The 22,126-nt window shown below is 27.0% G+C and overlaps 1 protein-coding gene across 2 annotated transcripts in view; it reads right to left on the bottom strand.

Moving 5' to 3' along the window:
• Positions 1 to 9,017: 9,017 nt before the first annotated feature.
• LOC100165828 (chloride intracellular channel exc-4) overlaps positions 9,018 to 22,126 on the bottom strand; it is a 29,968-nt gene continuing 16,859 nt past the window's right edge. Inside the window, exons 2-6 of one of the 2 annotated variants that reach the window (XM_008183569.3) lie at positions 16,951 to 17,093; positions 15,783 to 15,945; positions 12,553 to 12,727; positions 11,588 to 11,727; positions 9,018 to 9,947 (exon numbers count right to left, since the gene is read on the bottom strand). In XM_008183569.3, coding sequence (XP_008181791.1) covers positions 9,843 to 9,947; positions 11,588 to 11,727; positions 12,553 to 12,727; positions 15,783 to 15,945; positions 16,951 to 17,093 — 726 coding nt within the window. In that variant the 3' untranslated portion in view covers positions 9,018 to 9,842. The remainder of the gene's footprint in view (positions 9,948 to 11,587; positions 11,728 to 12,552; positions 12,728 to 15,782; positions 15,946 to 16,950; positions 17,094 to 22,126) is intronic. The other variant, XM_001945320.5, reaches the window with a different exon arrangement.

Below are 22,126 nucleotides of genomic sequence, written 5' to 3'. Positions count from 1 at the left end.
ATAAAACTAGAATACAGTTTATTGTATATATAGTTGAACATTAATTTTTAAATGAGCTAAATAATGATTTGTGTACAATTAATAATATTATGTCAACTATCTGTAGATCAAGTCTATCCAGTTCGATCAATGTTTTAATTTCTAACAAATTATCAAACAAGGAATAATATTATTACTTAACACTATTTATACAATGCACAATGGACTTTTCGTGTTTGTTATCCAACAACAAGCTCGTGTGTTCAAAGTGCTTATTATTACGTCAATATGTTACATTAAAATTAGGTAGTATGCATAACATAATATTTTATGGTAATGTATAATATTGTTTATTTTATTTATTCCTTATTTATGTATATTTTTTTAACGAGTTTAAATGTATAAATATATTTGATGTTTGTGTATGTATTTATGTATGTATTTATGTATGTGTGTGTATATGTGTGTATATATACAAAGAATGCAAGAGAACAATATATCTGTACATTATGTAACCCAAAGCTTACTGTTAAATACATATATAAATGTGCTTAATATTAATATTAATGTGTATATTACGAATACATACATATTATTTAATATACAAGTAGACGGTAAACAATTGTAATGTTCTAAACATATATTTTGTTAATATAATATATTAATTTAATATGTTTTATCCATGTTTATCCAATATTATTTCAACATGAGCATTATACGTTATTATTTATTTGTAATCCAAATAAAACCAATGTTTTTATCGATGATTGAATTGTTTTATTATTTGCTGATGTTGCATTGATAATCGCGTGCAACTATAGGTGTGTCTGACTGCATTCCCGAAATTGATTAGAAGCCTTGGTAATTTTGATGATGTTAGCTGTTACTATTATTAGTATAATAATTTATCATTATAAAATAATAATTAAACCTAGTATTCTCATACATACTGTTGGAAGAAGTAATATCTACGCAGGCCTTTATGGTCTCCATTTCAAAATGAAAAATAAATTTGTATTCAATTTGAAAATTAGTACATGGTTCTTCATGCCTTTTTCTTATAACAATTGGAAAAAAAAGAAAATACATGGGCACATTTTTTTTTTTTTTAAATACAGTTAAATTTTTTCCTAGATTTTTCTTTGTAAATTATTTTGTAAGTAAATATTAAATTTGTATAGGTTTTAAGTTAGACAATGTATACTAGGTTCTTCATAAGTTGATATCATATTATTTTAGTATCTAAATAGGAAATAGATCATTAATATTTTTTTAGACATGAGTTTCTAATTTGTACGAGATTGGATGTTTAAAATATGATTATGGTTAGGTGTTATGTTGTAACTTAAAGTTTGAAAAATATTAATCATAGAGACTTGAAACTTTTAATTAATTAATTAATCTATAATTAAATATTTCTTGATTTCATAATTTGTCTTATACAAATGTGTCATTGCCTAAACAACTGAAACACTACTATGCAATAAGAAACAATAGTATACTGCATACGATGAATTTCTACAATTTTGTAACAAAATATTTATAAAGAATAAAATAAATATTTTTAGTAATGTGTAGGTATATTTTATTTTTTATTTTAATAGTTATGAGTATAAAACTATTAAAAAATGAACAGGTATGTTGAAATCTCATTAAAAAAATTCAAAGTTTTACATAAAGTGATTATTGTATTATTGTATAAAAAGAACGCTACTCGATTTTTTCAATTCGAAGAAAATGTATGAATTATAAATATGTATAAATAAGTAACCATTAATTGTATAATATATACCTTGCGAGAATTAAGTAATTTTTACATTTTATTTGTTTCTACAGTGATAAACAATCATTACGCAAAATCGGCTAGAAAATAAAAATATCTGTACCTACCAAGCCCAGAAACATAATTTATGTTAAAAAAAAAATAAATATAATAAACGGTTACGTTATTATTTAAAAAATTTAAATTTTCACTAATAAGTGTGACCCAGGTGGTACCCCTAATTATTTAGGTAATATTTAGGTAATACATAAATAAATGGATCTATTGGAATAATTTATTTTCAGTCAGTTGATTGCATGTTGCTGTTATTATATCTTTTAAATTTCGAAGATATATAAGAGGGTTCAGAGGGTTGGCATACATTAAACTATTAAAAAATTCCAATAGATCCGTTACATGTAACATAATAAATAACATATTTATTTAGGGGTGAAAATGTTAAGTCTAAACAATCTCAGAATAATTATTTTCAGAATTATAGTAAAAAATCTAAAAATTTCGAATATTTTGCAGTATTTTTATTGAATTTTGGACTTAGAAAGTTGGTTAAACCACCAAAATGCATTAAAAAATTAGGCAAAAAATAATTAGGTTAAAATTGGTGGTTGTCATGAAAAGAAGTTGTACTGCGCATGCGCAAGTCTAATTAAATTAAACAAATTCAAAGGCTATAAAAAGGTGTATTTTTATGTCATAAAAACCAACGAGAAAGTAGAATTCAAATTGCAGGACTCTACGCAAAGATATTGAGTGTTCTCAATTAGCGTTTACACACTGTACATATACTGTATATATTATTACTACAAAAATTATTAAATTAGTTAAAAAAATAAGTTATAATAATGACAATAATAATATTTGATAATTGAATATATGTATATTAGGTATATAATATTACAGGCTCGGATCCAGAAGATTTTAACAGGGGGTGCTCAAAAAAAAAGTTGGGCGAGTGAGTGTCGCTCTGCTTTACAGTAGGTTACAATATTGGATCACTGTATAGTCTATAATAGATGATGTTAAATTTGAATTCAATGATATAATATCATTGTATAAGAAAAACAGTTTTGAGCGTTTAAAATTCAAAATGTCCGTAAACAGCTCAAAACGGCTCAAAGTATTTTGTACATTTTATCAAGTATGGGAATTGATAAGATGTTTTAATATATGATGTAAATTTTAGGTATATCTACAAGTATTCGTGTTTGAATTACAAGAAAATAAGAAAATCGCTACATGCCTACTTATGCCCAGTCCTGTAAAGTATTTAAGTAAAAGTATTTGAGTAAAAGTATTCAAATACTTTTTTAAGTATTGAATAACTTTTTAAACACTTTTTTTTGTATTAAATATTTTTTGGTATTGAATACCTACTTTGGTTTTTTATTTCGAACATTTTATTTTCATTCGAAATAATTGGTTGGAAAAATATTATTGTCAAATACAATAATAGAATAATAGTTTTATTTAATATTCTGTATTTCTGTGTTAGCCGAAGCCCAAAGGTTTGTGAAAACCAGATTTCTAAAAAAAGTTACCTATTGAATATTGAATAACAATATTTCCTTTAAAACTATTAGATAACTATTAGATTACCTACTACCTATAGGTGTTTATATTACGATAATTAGAAACCCACTTTAAAAACCAAAAGTATTTGAGTAGTAGCTTAAATACTTAAAAAAAAATGTATTTGAGTATTTACTCAAGTACTTTTTAAAAGTATTCTTTACAGGACTGAGTTATGCCTACATGAGAAATCGAGAGAATATACAAGGATGTAAAAATTTAATTTAACTTTCCGGTAGATAGTTTTTTTGATAGAAGTATACATAGATACTAATGAGGAATCTTGTATTCAATTTTCTAATTTTAGATTCAAAAATAAAAATTTTTATGAATTTCTAACTCAAAATAATTTTCACATTTTCGTGATTTTTATGTATTTTGTCAATACATTTGAACTTTAAATGCTTATAAGAAAAAATTGTGACTGCATTTTTAATATTTTTCAACTGTAACAATATATAATACATTTTCAAACTTTAAAATGTTATTGACATTCATAGAAAAAAATACTTATAAAATTGGAAACTAAAAATGTTCAAAACAAATCAAAATATTTTGAAAATTTTATCGTGTATAGAAAATGCTAATATAAACATTCATAGTGAACATTCATGTATCTGTTTATTTGTTTTAGAGTTACACCAAAAACCTGAATTGATTTCGTCGAAAACCGATTTTGGTTAAAAATTCTCGTTTTCCTTAATTTTTATTTTATTTTTCCCGCGGCGCTTTTAAAACTATTGCAATTTTAAATTTTGACCTTCTGAATGAACCAACTAGATTCACTTTCCCATCGATTGAGATACTGTTGAAGAAAATCGAAGCAGTTGTACCTAATGCCTAAAATACGGTGATGACAGAAACAAAAAAAAAAATTTTAAAAATTTTTAAAAAAACATCATCTACACATCGCTCCGATCAGAATTTAAAAAAAAATGGTTTCGCCTTTATATTTTAGATTATGTAATTTTAGATTATTGTACAAATTAATTTTATTAGTGGCTTAGACGACAGGGGGTGCCCGAGCACCCATAGCCCCCCCCCCCCTGAATCCGCGCCTGTAATATTATATTAACATATTAGACAATGGTATTTATAAAACAATAATTTTTAACTACGCCAATGATTAAAATCATTGTCAGTCTTAGGCCTGTATAAGTGGGAGGGAAATGAGTGATTTATAAACGTTTAATCCCATCAAATGCATGATATTTTTGTTGGAATACCTTTTTTAAACCTAAGTGCAGTTCAATCATACTTGAGTTTACAACCGCCAGACTTCACCTAGTTCACCTAAAAGTAGGTATAAAACAAAGTAACCTGTAAAAAATCTATCGATTGCGCCGTGTATCAACTCCACCGAACTTTTTTACATATTGATTCCGCCGGTTATCAATTACACCGAACTCTTAAAAGGCTTATGTTTGCTAATATATAGCAAACATTTTTGACGATTATATAAATAAAAAATTGATAGATTCACCTATATAAAACTAGCATCAAATCATTATTTTAAAAATTGACCATATTGTATATTTTTATTACTTTAATTTTTATTTTTTTACCATACCATGCGGCATGTACAATACCTATATATTTTAATTATTATTATTATTAATTAATTATTTAAAAATATGATGATCTTACTTCATTTTGTAAAACTAGATATACTAAATATATAAGTTATATTATTTTAGGATTTTAATACATATTATTATCCGTTATGGACGACAATGTTTGAATTGTTTTTCGAAATGTTTTTATTTAAATAAAACTTACTTCATAGTTCATACTATTATGACATACTAAGTGTACCCTAACCTATACTGTTAATTAAAAAAAAAATTCTGTATAATATGATACTTTGGTTATTGTTTAATAAACAGTCGGCGGAATCAACATGAATAAATAACTGGCGGAATCGATAATCGGCGGAATCAATATAAATAAATAACCGGCGGAATCAATATAAATGAAAATTCGGCGAAATCGATAGCCGGCGGAATTGATATTAAAACGACGGAGTCGATAAAACCCCGATTCCCTTATTGTTGTATATCATTAACGAACATAACAATCAACAGGTATTTAAGTATTGTAATTCAAGAAAGACCGAGAAAAAGAAATTGTATGAGAGAAGAGATGAACAAGTATACTAGTAATCTCATTACTAGATATCAGTTATTTATTAAAAAATAGGTGTTTTATTACCTAGTGCTAACTAAAATGTAATTCTTAAATTTTTTTTTATTATGACTTACTTTTTTACAAGCTATGACGATTAAAAATCAATCAAAAATATTTGAAATAAAAAAGTTGTATGGTGTTCCACGATTTTCAAAATATAAAAAAGGTGGGCAAGTGGGTCACTGTAATGGATGGGTAGTTAATTCAATGATATAATATCATTGTATAAAGAAAACGATTCTGAGCGAACCTTAAATCCTTAAATATAAAAATTAAACATTTTATACATTTTGAATTACAAAATAATTATTAAATTTTAAATTTGATAAATTTTGTCAAAATTCAAACTTTAAATGCTTATAAAAAAAAAAATTGTACCTATGTATTTTTAATATTTATCAACTGCTATTGTAGCAATATATCAGGAGCCTTGTATTAAATTTTCACGCATTTTTACTCAACAAATTTTATTGACAGTTATATAGAAAAAATTGAAAACTGACAATGTCCGTGAACAGCTCAAAAAGAGTCAAAATATTTTAAAAATGTTATGGTGTATAGAAAATGAAAATGTAAGCATTCAGTCGAAAATACATGTATCTAACCTGTATCTATCTGTCATTTGTTTTAAAGTTACACCAAAAACTAAAACCAATTTTGTCAAAAATCGATTTTGCGTAAAAATTCCCGTTTTTTCTTAATTTTTCTTTTGTTTTTCGCGGCGCTTTTGAAAACTACTGGAATTTTTTATTTTTGACCCTTCCTTCAAAGTACCAACTAGATTCACTTTCCTATGAGAAAAGATACTGTTGAAAAAAATCTAAGCACTTTTACTGTCATAAAAAATATTTTTTTTTACATAGTATAATAATTTAATATACCTAGTAATTTATTATTTTAATTTAAAACAAATTTAAAAATTTAAATGGATAGGTGATAATATTAGTTATAATAATTACATTAGTCATTATAGGTACCTAGTTCTTTCTTTCTGTTACCTACTCACTGTATGGTAAGTGGTAACGTTATAATACACACGACATAAGTACATAACCAGTGCCGCAACTACACCAATTTGGGCCCTTGTGTAAATAAAATGAATGGCCCCCTCCTCACTCTTGAAAATTGAAAAATTAATTTTTCCAAATTTGAAAACATACTTTGGAATTTTGAGTTTTTACTCATACAAAATAAGGTTAACATAATTGAAACACGTATAGGTTAGGTTAGGTTAATTAAAAATAAATAAATATAATAATTTGTAGCCTTTTTTATTCATTTTAAATATAAATAATTACCTATTAAATAACACATAAATTGAATATACCATACATTAACAGTAAACTCAAAAATAAATACTGAAAAATTCATTTTTCTTGCCTTTTTGTTTGCAAAATTGTCAATTATATTTTCTATTTTAATATCATTTATTTGTTGTCTTTCAATATTGAGCAAAGCTATACTTGAAAGTTGAAACTTGAAAGTCTTATTTTTAATCTTAGTTTAATCTATATTTTTAGTCTTATTTTTCTATTTTTAATTTCGGTTGTACAACTTATACAGGCTACAAAAGAAACGTGGATGTATGATAATGTTGTATCGTTGTGTACAAAACAAAACGGATCTATTGTTCAATCTTGTTCAATCTTTATTAATAACTATTATTATAAAAAAATGGTTTTATTTTTTTCTTTCTATATAATATTTTAAAATTTTTATCTTTGAGTCCCCCGGCCCCCATTATGGGTTTGGGCCCTGGGCCCGTGTGTTTGACACACGCAACACACCCGGTTATTGCGGCACTGTACATAACCATATTGCTACCTACATGAATCAAACTGAAACAATTAAATTGAAGTTTTAGTGTTTCACCGATGTGTGACATTTTTTTTCGTGTTTCTGTTCTCTTTTCGTGATTCGTGGTAAACTTTAAATGTCTGTGGCGTCTATCCCCGAATACTGTATCTGACTGTTATGATGTATATTTTATAGTTATTATACACGCCTCTATATCCGCTTAAACTAAATAACCACGTTATATATAGTTGTATATAATTGGTCTAAGTGCACATATGACACATATGACACATATGACCTATGTGGCTATGTATACATAATATACAGGTATCTATAATATTATATATATTATATATTATAACTATATGCATATACACATAATTGTTGAAAATGTTAACTGTCTTTAAACAATTTCTGTTCGAATATCAAAAGGGGTTAAGGCTGTTGAAAGACATAGGTTAATATCGTATTAAAATATACCGATCATCGACCAATATGGTCTTTTCATATTGTCGCTTATTCCAAAACGGTGTACTATAGGTCAATGTTTATGTAAATTTCCTTATGAAAATTTGAGGAATAATAATGTGTGTGGGGGCCTGGGCCCTTAGCCCCCCCCCCCCCTTGGGTCCGTCCCTGGTCACACAACACTCCCGATAGATATAGAATATTGCCTAAACCTAACTCCTTAAAAATGGTTCGCTTTCAACAACCTTAAGTTAAATGTTATAACTTTGAGATTTTAAAACATTCGTATCTTATAAGCTGACTTCAATAGAACATTTCTAAATATGAGAAATATGATTTTTGCGAGGGAGTTGGAAGACCATAATATTAGATATATTATACTTTGGTCGGGCGAGCAGAAACTTTAAAATGTAACATTAGCGAACAAGATTTTAAGATTTCTTAGAAAGGGGGGGGGGGGTTGACATAGTTCAACATATGGTTATAAAAGAAAAAGGGGAAACTGGGAAAGTGACCGCCTCAGTCAACAATAAGGGTATCCTATATGTCGATGGTGCAAGTATGGTATCGAGGGGGGATAGATCTGAAGGACAAATGACGCAAATCGCGAAGATTTCCTCAAGCAATTATTTTCCTGAGAAAATTCGACTATAATATACTCATAAATAAGTATAATAATTAAAAATATTAATCTATGTCCTATACTAGACAATACATTAGGTATATGCGATATCGAACAAATAATTGTATTCTAGTATACTACTGAACGTGAAAATAAAACCAATAACAGAGCACGTTCTACATTCGAATGTTATACGTTCATACATTTCGAAAAACCAACGTTATAAATTACAATAATGAACTGGGTTCCAATTTTCTGGTATAGGTACACGCGTTAACTGATCAAGACATGATATAGGCGATATGGCCATATAGGTAATAAAATCTAAAATACGAAATTGATGAAACCTATAAATAATAATCTTGTAGACATGGAAGTTGAAGTTTTTCTGTGACTTTTTATAGCAGACCAGTTTTCTGTATATTATGATTTTTTCTACATTATCTTCTGTACATTTTATCGTTTTACCAGCATACTATAGTTTTCGTCGTGCGACTGCAGTCTGTAGGCACAAGTGGATTCATTACACCAACATATAGCATACAATATCATCGTAACACCTGTCGTCTGTAAAACAGTCGTGGGGCGAAATAATATCAAGTATACGACCGGTTTAAATAAATATTAAGTTTATTACAGTAGATCGAAAAATAATACTAAATACAACTTTGAATATTAAATATTATAACTAGAATAATCTCAAGGCACTATAGACAATATTTAATATAATTTTTTACATAATAATTAAATTGAAGTGTATATTATATTATACATACTTTAATGGAAATTTACATAATATTTTTATGTATATAGACATGACAATAATAATATTAAATGTATAAATGTACGTATATTATGATATATTATATTATAAATAGTTGGTTAATACAATGATACATAATATAATAACTCAAGTTATAACTCGGTTTAGTTGTATAATATTAATAAAAATAGTACAATACATAATACAAAATATAATATATAAATATATATTATTACAAATAAATTAACAAGAAGAGTACATAAGGGTTATAGTATTTCGTAATATTGTATATAGATTAGAAAATAAGAAAAAAATTAAAACCGAAAGAAGAAATAAATCGCGGATATATTATAATATGTACCTACTGATAATATTATTATAGGTACTGCAGCTGCAGTTCACTCTGTACATATGTACACACACATTATACACATTATACACCTAATATTATATGGAAAAGTTGTTGTCTGTAATGCACGCGGTGATGTCATCGTGACATTCTGTAATATGCGTATTTATTCGTGTAATATATTGTGTAGGTACTGCAGCTGCGGATGACGAGGATGGAGAATCGTCGTGTTACATCACTGAATATAATATATATATATGGCCGTACATAGATTGGTAGGCGATGGTATTATCGCATGTACGGTACTACCATACCTTTAGCCACTCTATTCGTCTTGCTGCAAATCGAGATCCACCGGTATGGACGTGGTGAACGTTGGCGTCTCCAGTTCCTCGTGTTTCTTCATCTTGACATTCTGTAACATGAGATTCTATCAAAAATCGTATAATATGAACGAGCGGCGGTAATAGCGGGGGCGACCGGTATAAGCGTAGTCCCAGTCCTCCGAGTCGGCATAATAATTAATAATATACTTATTATATGCCTGATTAAATAATATTATAGTATACTTAATATATAGGTATTTTACATTTTTACATATTATCGTTGATCGTATCAATTGCTATTAGGTATTACGTCTAATATAATATTATTGTTATGTAGTATAATATAATATCATACGGTATCATGGGCTTATACTATAGCGTCCGATTTGATGCTAATATTTACAGACACGTGTGGTTAGTATTATAGCTACGCAGATATCACGAAATTGTTTAGACAATTAAAAAATGAAATATTTTTAAGCCGGTATTACGTAATACAAATTATCTTGAAAACTATTTAGTTCGAAATACTTTTACGTGTGGAAGTTATAACGAATGTATTTCGATAGGTAGGTGGAAAAAAAGCTCACGGAAAAATAGCCCAGAATTATAAATATAAATGTGAACACAAGTATATACTATACTCCTAATTAGTGATTACCATGTACCTATAACAAAATATAATTATATATTAGAATGAAAATAATAATTAATTGTTAAATGTATAAAATATAGATTGTAAATCAAATAAAAATATAAATATGAACACAATATTGTATAATATATAATTATGTCATGATTTATTGTGTCATACGTTCAAAAAACATCAGTCTTAGGTATATACATACTAAAATGTAGACAAAAATTACAAAACTATATTGGCCTCTTATACTAGTATTATTATCGTTATAGTAGTATAATATGTATGTACCTAAGACTGATGTTTTTTTACTCACAACTTATAACATAATAAATCATGACGTTGACGTATACATAATATTGTGTTCATATTTATATTTTTATTTGATTTACAATCTATATATTTTTATACAATTAACAATTAATTATTATTTTCATTAGAATATATAATTATATTTTGTTATAGGTACATGGTAATTACTAATTAGGAGTAGAGTATACATGTGTTCACATTTATATTTATATTTCTGGGCTTTTTTTCCGCGATTCATTTCGATGGGGTTTTTCAGTGGTAATTTTTTTAACATATACAATATACCTATACCTTCATATTTTTAGGCTGGGCACAATTTTTATTCTAACCAATCTTCTTAATGCGTTCTTTATTATAGAAACGCAAATCAACAATAATAATAAAAAAATATTAAATTAAACTCTTAACAAAACAGTAGCATGCTTCTAGATATTTTTTACTGCACTATACCCAAAAATATTTATAATATTATGTATGATACCTCAATTTTCCTTGCAGACTTCCGTGCCACTTATAATATTATATACGAATATTTATATTATGAAGATAATATACATTTATTAAAAAGTTCCCCACCTTACCAACTTATAATATTAAGATATAGTACCTATGACGCAATTAACTGTAAAAAATGTATAATGTATGTTATTATGTATGTTAAGTATATAATCAAGTATTATAATGTAAAATTAGGCTAATGACTCAGTTTTTGAAGCCTTTATTCTAAATAAAAAAAAAATAGTGTGTAGAAGGACTAGGATGTCGGCCTGTAGGTCGCACTTTATTACAGACCTGCTGTTGTTTGTAATGGTTGACGATGTCTTGGTCGGCCGGACAGCTTTGGGTGAACGCGTCCAGCTGGTACATGTGTAGCATGTAACGCCACAGGTACCTCAGATCGGTCGGCATTTGAAAGTCCATAAAGTATTTACCTGTGCAGAAGACGGACAAATGTGGAATATTTTTGTATTAATGCCATCGATTTATTTAATTATTATACGTCTGGCAGATGCGATTTATTTCTCAGCCAGATCCTATTATTTGTTTACGAAATTCCGTTCTGCATCACATAGATATTATAATTACTATACAGATAAGGCTTGGCCGCTCAATAGATATATTCCGAAAAAAAACTACAAAATTAGGTCTTGCATAAAATATGAGGTGAAATATCAATAACATAAGTACGCAGTTTTTAAGTCAAATTATTAGAAAGAGTTTATATTGTACAATGTGAATGATAAACAATTAATATAAATATGTATAAAAACATAAGATAACATTTATGTTATTAAAACAATATTTGAATTGTTAATTATAGCAATTACAAGACAATAAAAAAAACAATGTCAAAATATGCAAAAAATATTTCGAAATTTGTATGAACGGTATGCTACGTTTATCAATACGTAGGTACTTACTTAGCATACAATACCATACGATCTAACTACAAAAATAATAATATGCAAATACATAAAATATACAAATCCTAGCCCTAGTTATTGAACTTTACACCAATAAACTGGATTTTTTTTTATGTATCTCACTCATTATTATATAATAAGTATTATAGCCGTATACCTATAAAAAATATATATTTTACCCAAATGTAAATTCGCTGGTACCTACATATTATTGTGCCACAGTAAATATATGAAAACAATAATAGGAGCAGATTGTCGAATCTTTAATGGCACTGCACAAACATATTATATTGTACCTATAGATACGACTATAGTATAATTATTACCACGTACCAGCTACTCTGATGTGTTGTAAACGGGGCATCAATTCACAGTCAAAACAGCACATTGTGTCACCAGTCAAAAACCGCGTGTTCTTCTTCTCTAAATGCAAATTTATCTTACGCAAGTGAGACAACAGACTATTTATGCTTACGTCGTCTTTTTTTAATAACATCAGCTTCAGCTTCTGTAAATCGCAAAAGTTATATTATAGAATTGCTCGATACCTATTGTTATGTAAAATTGTAATAATCGATCAAATTCTAATCACATTAATAACAAATTTTAATAAGCATCTACAGACAGCGGTGAAGGGGTAAAAAAAATCTAGTGCACTAATTATATAATATGTTCAACATCTCCATATAGTGGAAAAACATAGGTTTACGAAAAATATTGTGGAGTTTTTGTTTTTTTTTTATTGTAAAATATATATTATAATATAACACGTAATATTTATTTGTTATTTTTGCTTTAACAAATATTTTAAGTGGTTTGGTGTGGTTCAGTATTTGCATTCAGTCACGAAACGTGTTCTGAGTGTACGCAGTACGCACCGGCCGGTGTCACTAGTTCCCCGATGGGTGACCATTGACCACCCGGGTTTTTGGTGACAAATCCTTGGCACGTATATGCGTTCCAAACGCATTATGTTATATTTTATGTTATAAATTAAGAACGCTTGACGAGTACCCACATTTTAGGTATGCTCACGTAGAAATATAAAATAGACTCGCATTGGTACAACGAAATTATTACTAATTTGAACAAAAAAAAATCTATATTTTAATGAATTTACGTATATGAGCCCAAATAACATATAATAGGTACATTAATTAATAGAAAACAATTTATAGTTGGTGTTGCATCATTATAAATGAATCTGTGTAAAATAGAAACTCGTTATAATACCTATAAACGTGTATTATATTGATTTACGCAGGATAATTATTATTATTTGTTTTAACTGTTAGTATCTAGTAACAATCAAATTATAATTTGTAGTTAAGCACTTATACAATTATACTATAGTTTGCAGTATTAGGAAACGCGATAGTTGTCAACTATCATATTTCCTTTATATTATGACAAATTTGCTCAACATATTATTGTTATTAAAATAACAATTTAAATACTCAGAAAAATACCATGTCAGTTTTATGGGAAAAAAATGACTTAGGTAGTAATATGCGTGAATACAATATTTTAAAACAAAACACGTATTGTTATTGTTACAGGATAATATTAAGCTTGAAATATCTGTATGAAAATAAATTGATATATATACGCTGATAATTGATGAACTTTTGTTTTTTTGTTTGGCGTTATTTCGCTGTTTTATTCGTATTACAGCCCATCGTCAAAAAAAAAAATGACAGGATTAGTGAACGTATAAATGGTGTCAAATTGTAACTATAATGCAGCTTTTAATACACCAATAAAAAAATATTTTATCTTGATAAAACAAGTACATAATAATATTATACACATCGAACGTTATGTCTAATAATTTATCAGATTTAGGTAAATCGTGGTTTAATAATCTGAAAAAAAAATCATACTAAACAATTGAGAATTGAGTTTTGTGTTTAAAATGTAATTGTATAATTGAGGCCCATAAAGGGGAGAAGTATATTTGAACAAGTTGAAATAACAAAGATATTTACTATTTAGGTCGAACGTCATTTTTTAAACATCACAGCTCTCTCTCTCTCTCTCTCACACACACACACACACACACACACACTATGTATATGCATATGCACAGTACGTAGGTTCGTGTGTCGGAATGAACGAATGCATAATCTAAAATTAATGTCGTTTCGAAACAAATCGAGGACTGTAGTTTAACAAAGTCATAGAGGCATTCTAGATAATTGACGCATTGTTCAAACAGCGTTAAACAATCGTCACAACAGGACAACTCAGGTTGTGACTTGTGGGGAAATAGTATTTCTACAGCCATAAGTGCAAATGATAGACGTATAGCGAGTGAGCGAGAAAGATGTGATAAGAACTTTATTGACATTAAGATTCACTGAGTAACATATATTGATGTTTAATACACGTCGACTGCTTGCCGTACAAGGAACACTTGCACATGCCACACACAGGCAAGCGACAGAGTATATTTTCCTTGTTAAGTATTCTAGCTAAAAGGCTACCCGTGATATTTTGAAAATATTATAACCTTCGCATATCGATACAAAGAATCACACGATGTCGATTTTAATAGGAATTTAAACAACAAAAAACAATCTTTTTAATTATTTTATTCTAAATCCAACGGACATCAGTGCATAATATATTTAGATTGCACAAATAAAAAAAGTTTAAAATATTGGTTTTTTTACCTCGCATACATAATATATGTGCTGTATAGTGTATTATTAATATTATATTTAAATTTTAAACCAAATTAGATAATATAGTAATAGGTACATGTGAATTTTTTTTATAAGATTTTATTATTTTTGTTTAACTAATTACTCAAAAAAAAATAAAAAAAAAAATTAATAAAAAAATCAATCAGTTGAGTGTCATTAGTGGATGACTTCTCACGTCGAGTGTATCATGTTGTAAATTACTCTAACCATATAAACTTATTGTGCCCCTAAGGTATAGATTGTTTATCACAAATAAAGAAAAAAAAAAAAGATTTTATTATATTCTTTTGGACAATTATTTGAATGGCATTCATTGATTCATTATTCTAACAATGTAGACGCTGATTATCATGTCATATATAAAACGTATAGACCAATGACAAAATCTATTTCAAATGCCAAAACTAGAATATCAGTCAAAAATAAAAATAATCCGCAATTCCAGACTGGCAATAACGATTTTATCACTGTATACATTATTGTGATCTCATTAAAAACGTAAAACGTGTGTATACTTACAAATTTTTTACTACTTCAATAAACATAAACATATAATATAAAAATATACTATCTTATCATGGTAGTTAGATGATAATATACATTATATTATAGTTTTCATAGATTTACGATCCTTATCCTTGTGGAATTGCAATTTAACGATACACACGAAGTACGAGAAGGAGAAACAGAAACTAGATAAACTACTATTTTTTATCGCACGAGTTATTTCTAAGCTTCCGGTGAATAACTAATGACACAAATGGAAAGTGAATTAGTTGATGTTTAGGAACTACGTTAGGTATGTATATGTACCAAGCAAATTAATGACTTAGGACCATCTATAGTTTAACGTACACTGTATAAGTTTTCAATCAACGTGGCCACTTCTTTATCCTGCACAAATAGATTGTATCCACCTGGCACGTTCTTCATGATATGTCTTTCGATTTTTTCATTTTCCAAAACAGCCATTCCATTGTCTATTAAAATCGGTGGAGGATTTGCATCAAAGTTACTCCTAAAAAGTAACAAAAGATTACATTATAAATAAAAACCAACAAAATGCGCGACCAAACAGTTCCTACAGTATTTTTGTATAGGTACCTACTTTAACTTTTATATCGTTGTTATTTTTTTTTAATCTGATTATTTAAAAATATTTTATTATTTACTACGTATAGTACCAATAATCTATAAAGTACGTATTACAGGTATATTTATATAATAATATTATATTAATATACATTACACATTAATAAACACGTTAAAAAAAACTATTTTTCATTGGATCGAAAACTAATATGTTGTACATTTTAATAGAATGATTTTAAAAAAAAATAGCAAACAAATAATAATATCTTCAAAACACCATTTAGAGTATTTTTTGGTTAAGCATTACAAAAGTATACATCGACCCAATCCATTTAATATTTTTGTAATCATGCAGAATTTAAAACAATTTATAAGTTCCATTTAATATATTTGAAATATTAATTAAAAATAGGTAAGCTAGGTCTGCTGTTGATTTCATTTTGGAGCAAATATATGTTCCAAAGTCTAAAACGTTATGACGGAAACGATGCAAAAAATCGTAAATCTTTAAAAAATTTGCAAATAATAGGTCCAATCAGTGGCGTAGTTACGGCGGGGGGGGGGTGTAAGGGGTTCCCCCCAGAAAAAAATCGTATCTACGCCGCTGGGTCCAATAAACAACAATTTAAATAGCACATAAATAATATATATATTTTTTACTATACAATTATAAATTGTATACAAAATATGAATTGAATATAAGTGATCAATATCGACTATTCTTGTATTTCGTTTCGAAAACGTAATACTACTTTTTATTTTAATTGTGAAGAGTCAAGAGCACAATGCGAATTACGTCATGGTACAATTGTATAAGCTTTAGTTGTCTGAAATCTTGGAAATAATTGTAATTCATAAATCAAAACTATTCATTATACAAAGTTTTTAATGTTCTAAGTCTCACATTAAATACCACAATAAATAAAATTACCTGAAATCGGGAGGAGGTTTTTGCATATCTACTGTAGTGACTTTAAGACTGATGGTTTTTAGCTCGGCAAGTAGATATAGATCCATGAAATATTCTTGGCAAAATAGACATGCTCCTTTCCGTCGACCGTCAATTGTTGAAGCCTAAATTAAATTATTAAATATACTTTCAATTTATAAATCAAGTTTTGTAGGTGTATTATTATATTATATTTTATTATGCCTAACCTAACTGATATCTATATAACACTGTTACGTGGATAATACAAATTACATCAGCATTAATTTTAAATTACGTACATCTTTTAGGCCATATTAGTAACTAAGCAATATATAAAAAAAATTGTATAAACAATTAAATATATAACTATAAGATAGAAATAATATATCCTGTTTTCATGGAAGGAACGAGTAGTATTAAACTACAATAATCCAATTTACTATATAATATGTACTATAATGTAATGGAATAGACTCAAGCAAACAAATATGACTCAAGTTAACTATTACACATTATAGAATTTATATTCTTAACGTATTAGTCATAACTCATAACTCACAATAACCCAAGATCATAGCCTATTGCAAGAGGCCAAGAGATTTTATTTAATATAATTAAAAGGCCAAGAATCATAATATTATAATATATATATAGTATAGTAGTCTAAGTCAATATAGCCTATGCCTATATACCGACTAAAGTATATAGCTATATATGCGAGTGCCCAATATATCTATAGCTATATGTTTTAATTAAGTTAAATATTTGTATGACAAAATATTTTACCCAGTTAATTTAAAATAATAATAATAAAAAAAAAAATAAAAAAAAAATACAAAATTAAGAAATTATTTTACGTTTTATAAGTTGCAGGGATAATAATGTTAAAATAAAATTAGTATTTGATATACTAAATGATTTTTAAATGTAATTTTATGTATTATAATATTATACTGATGAACTATAAGTACTTACAAATCTAATGCAATGAGTATATAATATTATGTGTATTGTGTGTATAATACAATCACAACAAAAACCCTTCGTAAACTACGTGTAAAAATGGCCAAATAAAAAATATAAGATCTTTAAGCACTATAAAGATGTGATATCATGAATAAATGCTAAGTATATATAATTTAAGTAAACTTATTTTGTTTCAATAATTTATTTACGTGACGAGGAATTATTTCTCAAAAGAAACTAAGTGTGATGAACAAAATAATTAAATGGCGAAGGACTATTAAAATATAACTTTTTATTATTTATTTATTATTAATATTTATATACTACTCTAAATAATTCCTTGCCAAGTAAATACATTATTGAAACAAAATAAGTTTACTTAAATTTAATATACTTAGTATTTATTCATGATATCACATATTTATAGTGCTTAAAGATCTTATATTTTTTTTACTTAGCCATTTTTACACATAGTTTACGAAGGGTTTTTGTTGTGATATCACTAATTTTTATCGTTATTCAATATTGAGTATTTACATAATAATCTATAAAAACGGTAATATTGTTAGTAACCTCGGCAACGCTGATGCGACGACGACTACGACGACGACGACAGCTACCGTGATTCTGAAATTAATATAAATTTCCATAAAATAGTTCCCACTTTTTCATTTATAACTTAATTTTTAAACGTACGATTTTGATGATTTTTACAAAAGCACGTTCTACACAATATTTCTGATGTTTTGGAGTTTACTAGGAGTTAATTTATGCATCAGAAAATTAGTTATGTCGTATAACAAATTTACCTGTATTTTACACAGTTTAAATAGGCAACTCCTGCTTGGATATACTATACACAGTACACACATTGTCATGCATTTATTATTATTTTTTTTTACTTAGCTCACGTCATGGCACTGGATACAGACAATTCAAAGTTTATATTGACTATTTACTATCATACTTTAGAAATTCGCATAGCACAAGGATATCCTTCACTACATTATATCACTGGGTAGTTGGAATACACATTGAACCGTTCAACTCGCATATACAAATAGGATAGTGTTTTTAATAGTTTTAATAAGATATTTTCATGTTGTGTAATCTAATTAGAATCTAAGGTGGAAAACTAGTATACTACAATATGGTAAACAGTTTAATTACATTTTATCAGTATCTACCCCTTCTTATGTTAAATTTATATATAGGCCAATAATAATTTATAATAGTAATAAATTGTTTGCAACTATAAGAAATTAATTGCCTGTAAGGAATCGATTGTTTTTTTCTAGAGATACTTTTTCGGTATCTTACTGAATATAGTTAAAAATAATTATCATCGTATATAACATAAATAATATGTTTGAATTTAACATGTCGTTGAAATGTAACAAGCGCATTATTTTTAAGTTTTCACTTAATGCGTAATTCGTAAAAAAGAGGCGAGCAGTGGGCTAACCACTATATAGGCACAATAGTTCACCAATGATCATGTATATATTTAAAAACGAAAAATGTTTGACTAAATGTTTAGTTAAACCTCTCGTTCGTATGCAGCACAGGGTCATGACCCACGAGTGTAAGGTAATCATTAAATACATTCGAATGAAAGCGACAGTTTTAAGAACATAATATAAGATCGTAAAGTCTATAGTAAAGGCGACAAACTACTTTCACAATTTCCTTACATATCCAGAACGGGTTTTTATATTTTTATAAAACTAGTTATCTGAGCCTATATTATTTCACATGTACCTATATAATATAATATATATATATATATATACATATTATAAGAAACGTTTCCGTAGAGATATTATATATTATAGCCGTAGTGTTGCCAATGTTGGGCAACATTCTGTGTAAGACCCGCAGGGCGATATAATATATAATACTAAAAGTTCAATAACAGTTCGCGGAAATATTTTGAAGCGGTTTTTAGATACCTATATGGTTATACACTATACGTATATGACCTATCTCAACCTAACATTTCAAATATACTATATATTATCTATGATTTAGTTGCATGCATAAATTACATTATAAAACAAAATTACGTAATACAATATTCTGCATAAAAATTAAATCATTGAAACTGGGTCAATCATTGGCCAAACGTATAATTTTTAATATTATTTTGACAGCAAACTATAAAAATTAAAATATTTAATTAACCATTTATAAGATGACAACGTAGGTATTCAATAAAATTTGTCTTATTCAAAGTACCGAAAAGTTAAATTACTATAGTAAGTACCTACCTTTTTTTGTAATTAAAAATCAGACAATAGATACTTGACATTTTTATTAAATATTTATAATTGCACTTCCTAGATATGGTAAAATTATCAAAATATTTTGAATTTTTTTGAACTAGGAATTATTTTGTTTTTTGACTTTCTTTCTATAAATGTTAATATCGTCTATAATGTTAACACAACGTTTTTGTTATAGGTTAGGTTAGAGGCTGGGATAAAAAAAGTTTACCGTTAAGTCTCATTAATTTTTATAATTTTGACGAAATTGGATATTCAAACAATTTATCCTCAAATGATTTTGTTCATACAACAAAAAAATAGTTCAACCTACTGAACGCGTACCTATAACTTGTAGAAAAATAAATTACCAAGGGAAATATAATTGTATAAATATATAATTAAATACCCTTTGAAATATAGAATATAGACTGTGCCCGCTTAGAACCATTTTGCATATACATATAATGATTTAGCATTGAATTAAATTTTAAGTTAACGTATTCATTACAGTAACCTTACTCAATGATGATGGACATTCAACACCTATTATACTGCTGACTCAGTCAGCAATGCGGAGCGACTTCTCGTTTTTATTTTACCCAGATATATTGATTTTTATCAATCTAACATATTTTAAGTCAATATTTTGTTAAGTTCAAGTTTCGAAAACAAAATACCAATAAATAATAAATAGTGATTAAATAAAAAAATATAAAATAAAATATTATAAACTACAATTTATAACATTTAGGATGGGCAACTTTAAAACAAATAATAGTTTATCCTATTCCTATCTGTAAAATCTAAATAGTAAATATGCATTGTGTATCTATATATATATATATATATATATTATATTATGGTCTTAATTAAGTTAATTATCTTAGAATTTCTATAAAAAATTATATTCATAGAATATATTAATTTTTGAAACATTAATAAAATATATAAATTACATATATACATTATTTTATACCTCAACGAAAATATGAAATGTCGAAAAGCGATCTTTAAAGTAACAACAGTATTTAAAAAAAATAATTATTTAGCAATTTAATATTCAGTTTTTTTAATATACATAAATGAATTGAAAGTTGTTTAATAAGATACATTGTTGTATATGATGTATAAAATAAGGTATCATTAATAATATAGATCACAACTTTATTAATGTTTAGAATTTAGATTTTATATATTGGAGTATTGAACAAATTTACTTGTTATAAAAAAGAAAATACCTACATTTTTTATTACCTATTGTAATTTTTAAAACGATCGATTTAGACATCCATACAACTAATAAGCAATAATGAAACCACTTATAAGTTTGGAATTTATAATTAGGAAATAATTGTAAATATAAAAAGTAATGTAATGAACATATGAATTAATAATTAAAGAAGAAATATAATAATTTATAAGAACATTCAGTTCATTCTAAACATTTGTTTAAAATTATGATATAGGTTTTTATTGCGCACCTATTCATAATAAATAATGGAGTAAACATAGATAAGTCAATTATTAAATCCATGCTGACCATATGCATAAGGACTGATTTCTCGTCCACAAACAGAAAACAAATGAACCATGACAACATTTACATATACCGTAAACTTATATCCGTTCATGACCATGGGTCATATAAATACTCATATGTGAGAGAAAGCAAAACAACATTGAATAGTATTGTATGACAAGGAGAAAGCAAAATAGGTGCCACGACCCGAACCTAGAACAATATAGGGCTCAACCGATGATGTATACGAATACTAAAATATGTTTACTACAGGTAAAGTTAAATTCTTCCTATTGACTGTTCAGGTAATTGATAAACATATCATATGTCAACTAAGAAACATTTTTTTAAGTCGAGCTGAAAGTAGAGAAATCAACTGTGATGAAAAAATTTAATTTCGAGATTATTTAAACAATTAGTTGTA

Source organism: Acyrthosiphon pisum, chromosome A1 (assembly GCF_005508785.2).
Source record: "Acyrthosiphon pisum isolate AL4f chromosome A1, pea_aphid_22Mar2018_4r6ur, whole genome shotgun sequence".
Classification (NCBI taxonomy): Eukaryota; Metazoa; Arthropoda; class Insecta; order Hemiptera; family Aphididae; genus Acyrthosiphon; species Acyrthosiphon pisum.
Note: the sequence above shows the minus strand (reverse complement) of the source record. Positions and strands in the feature narration are given on the sequence as shown.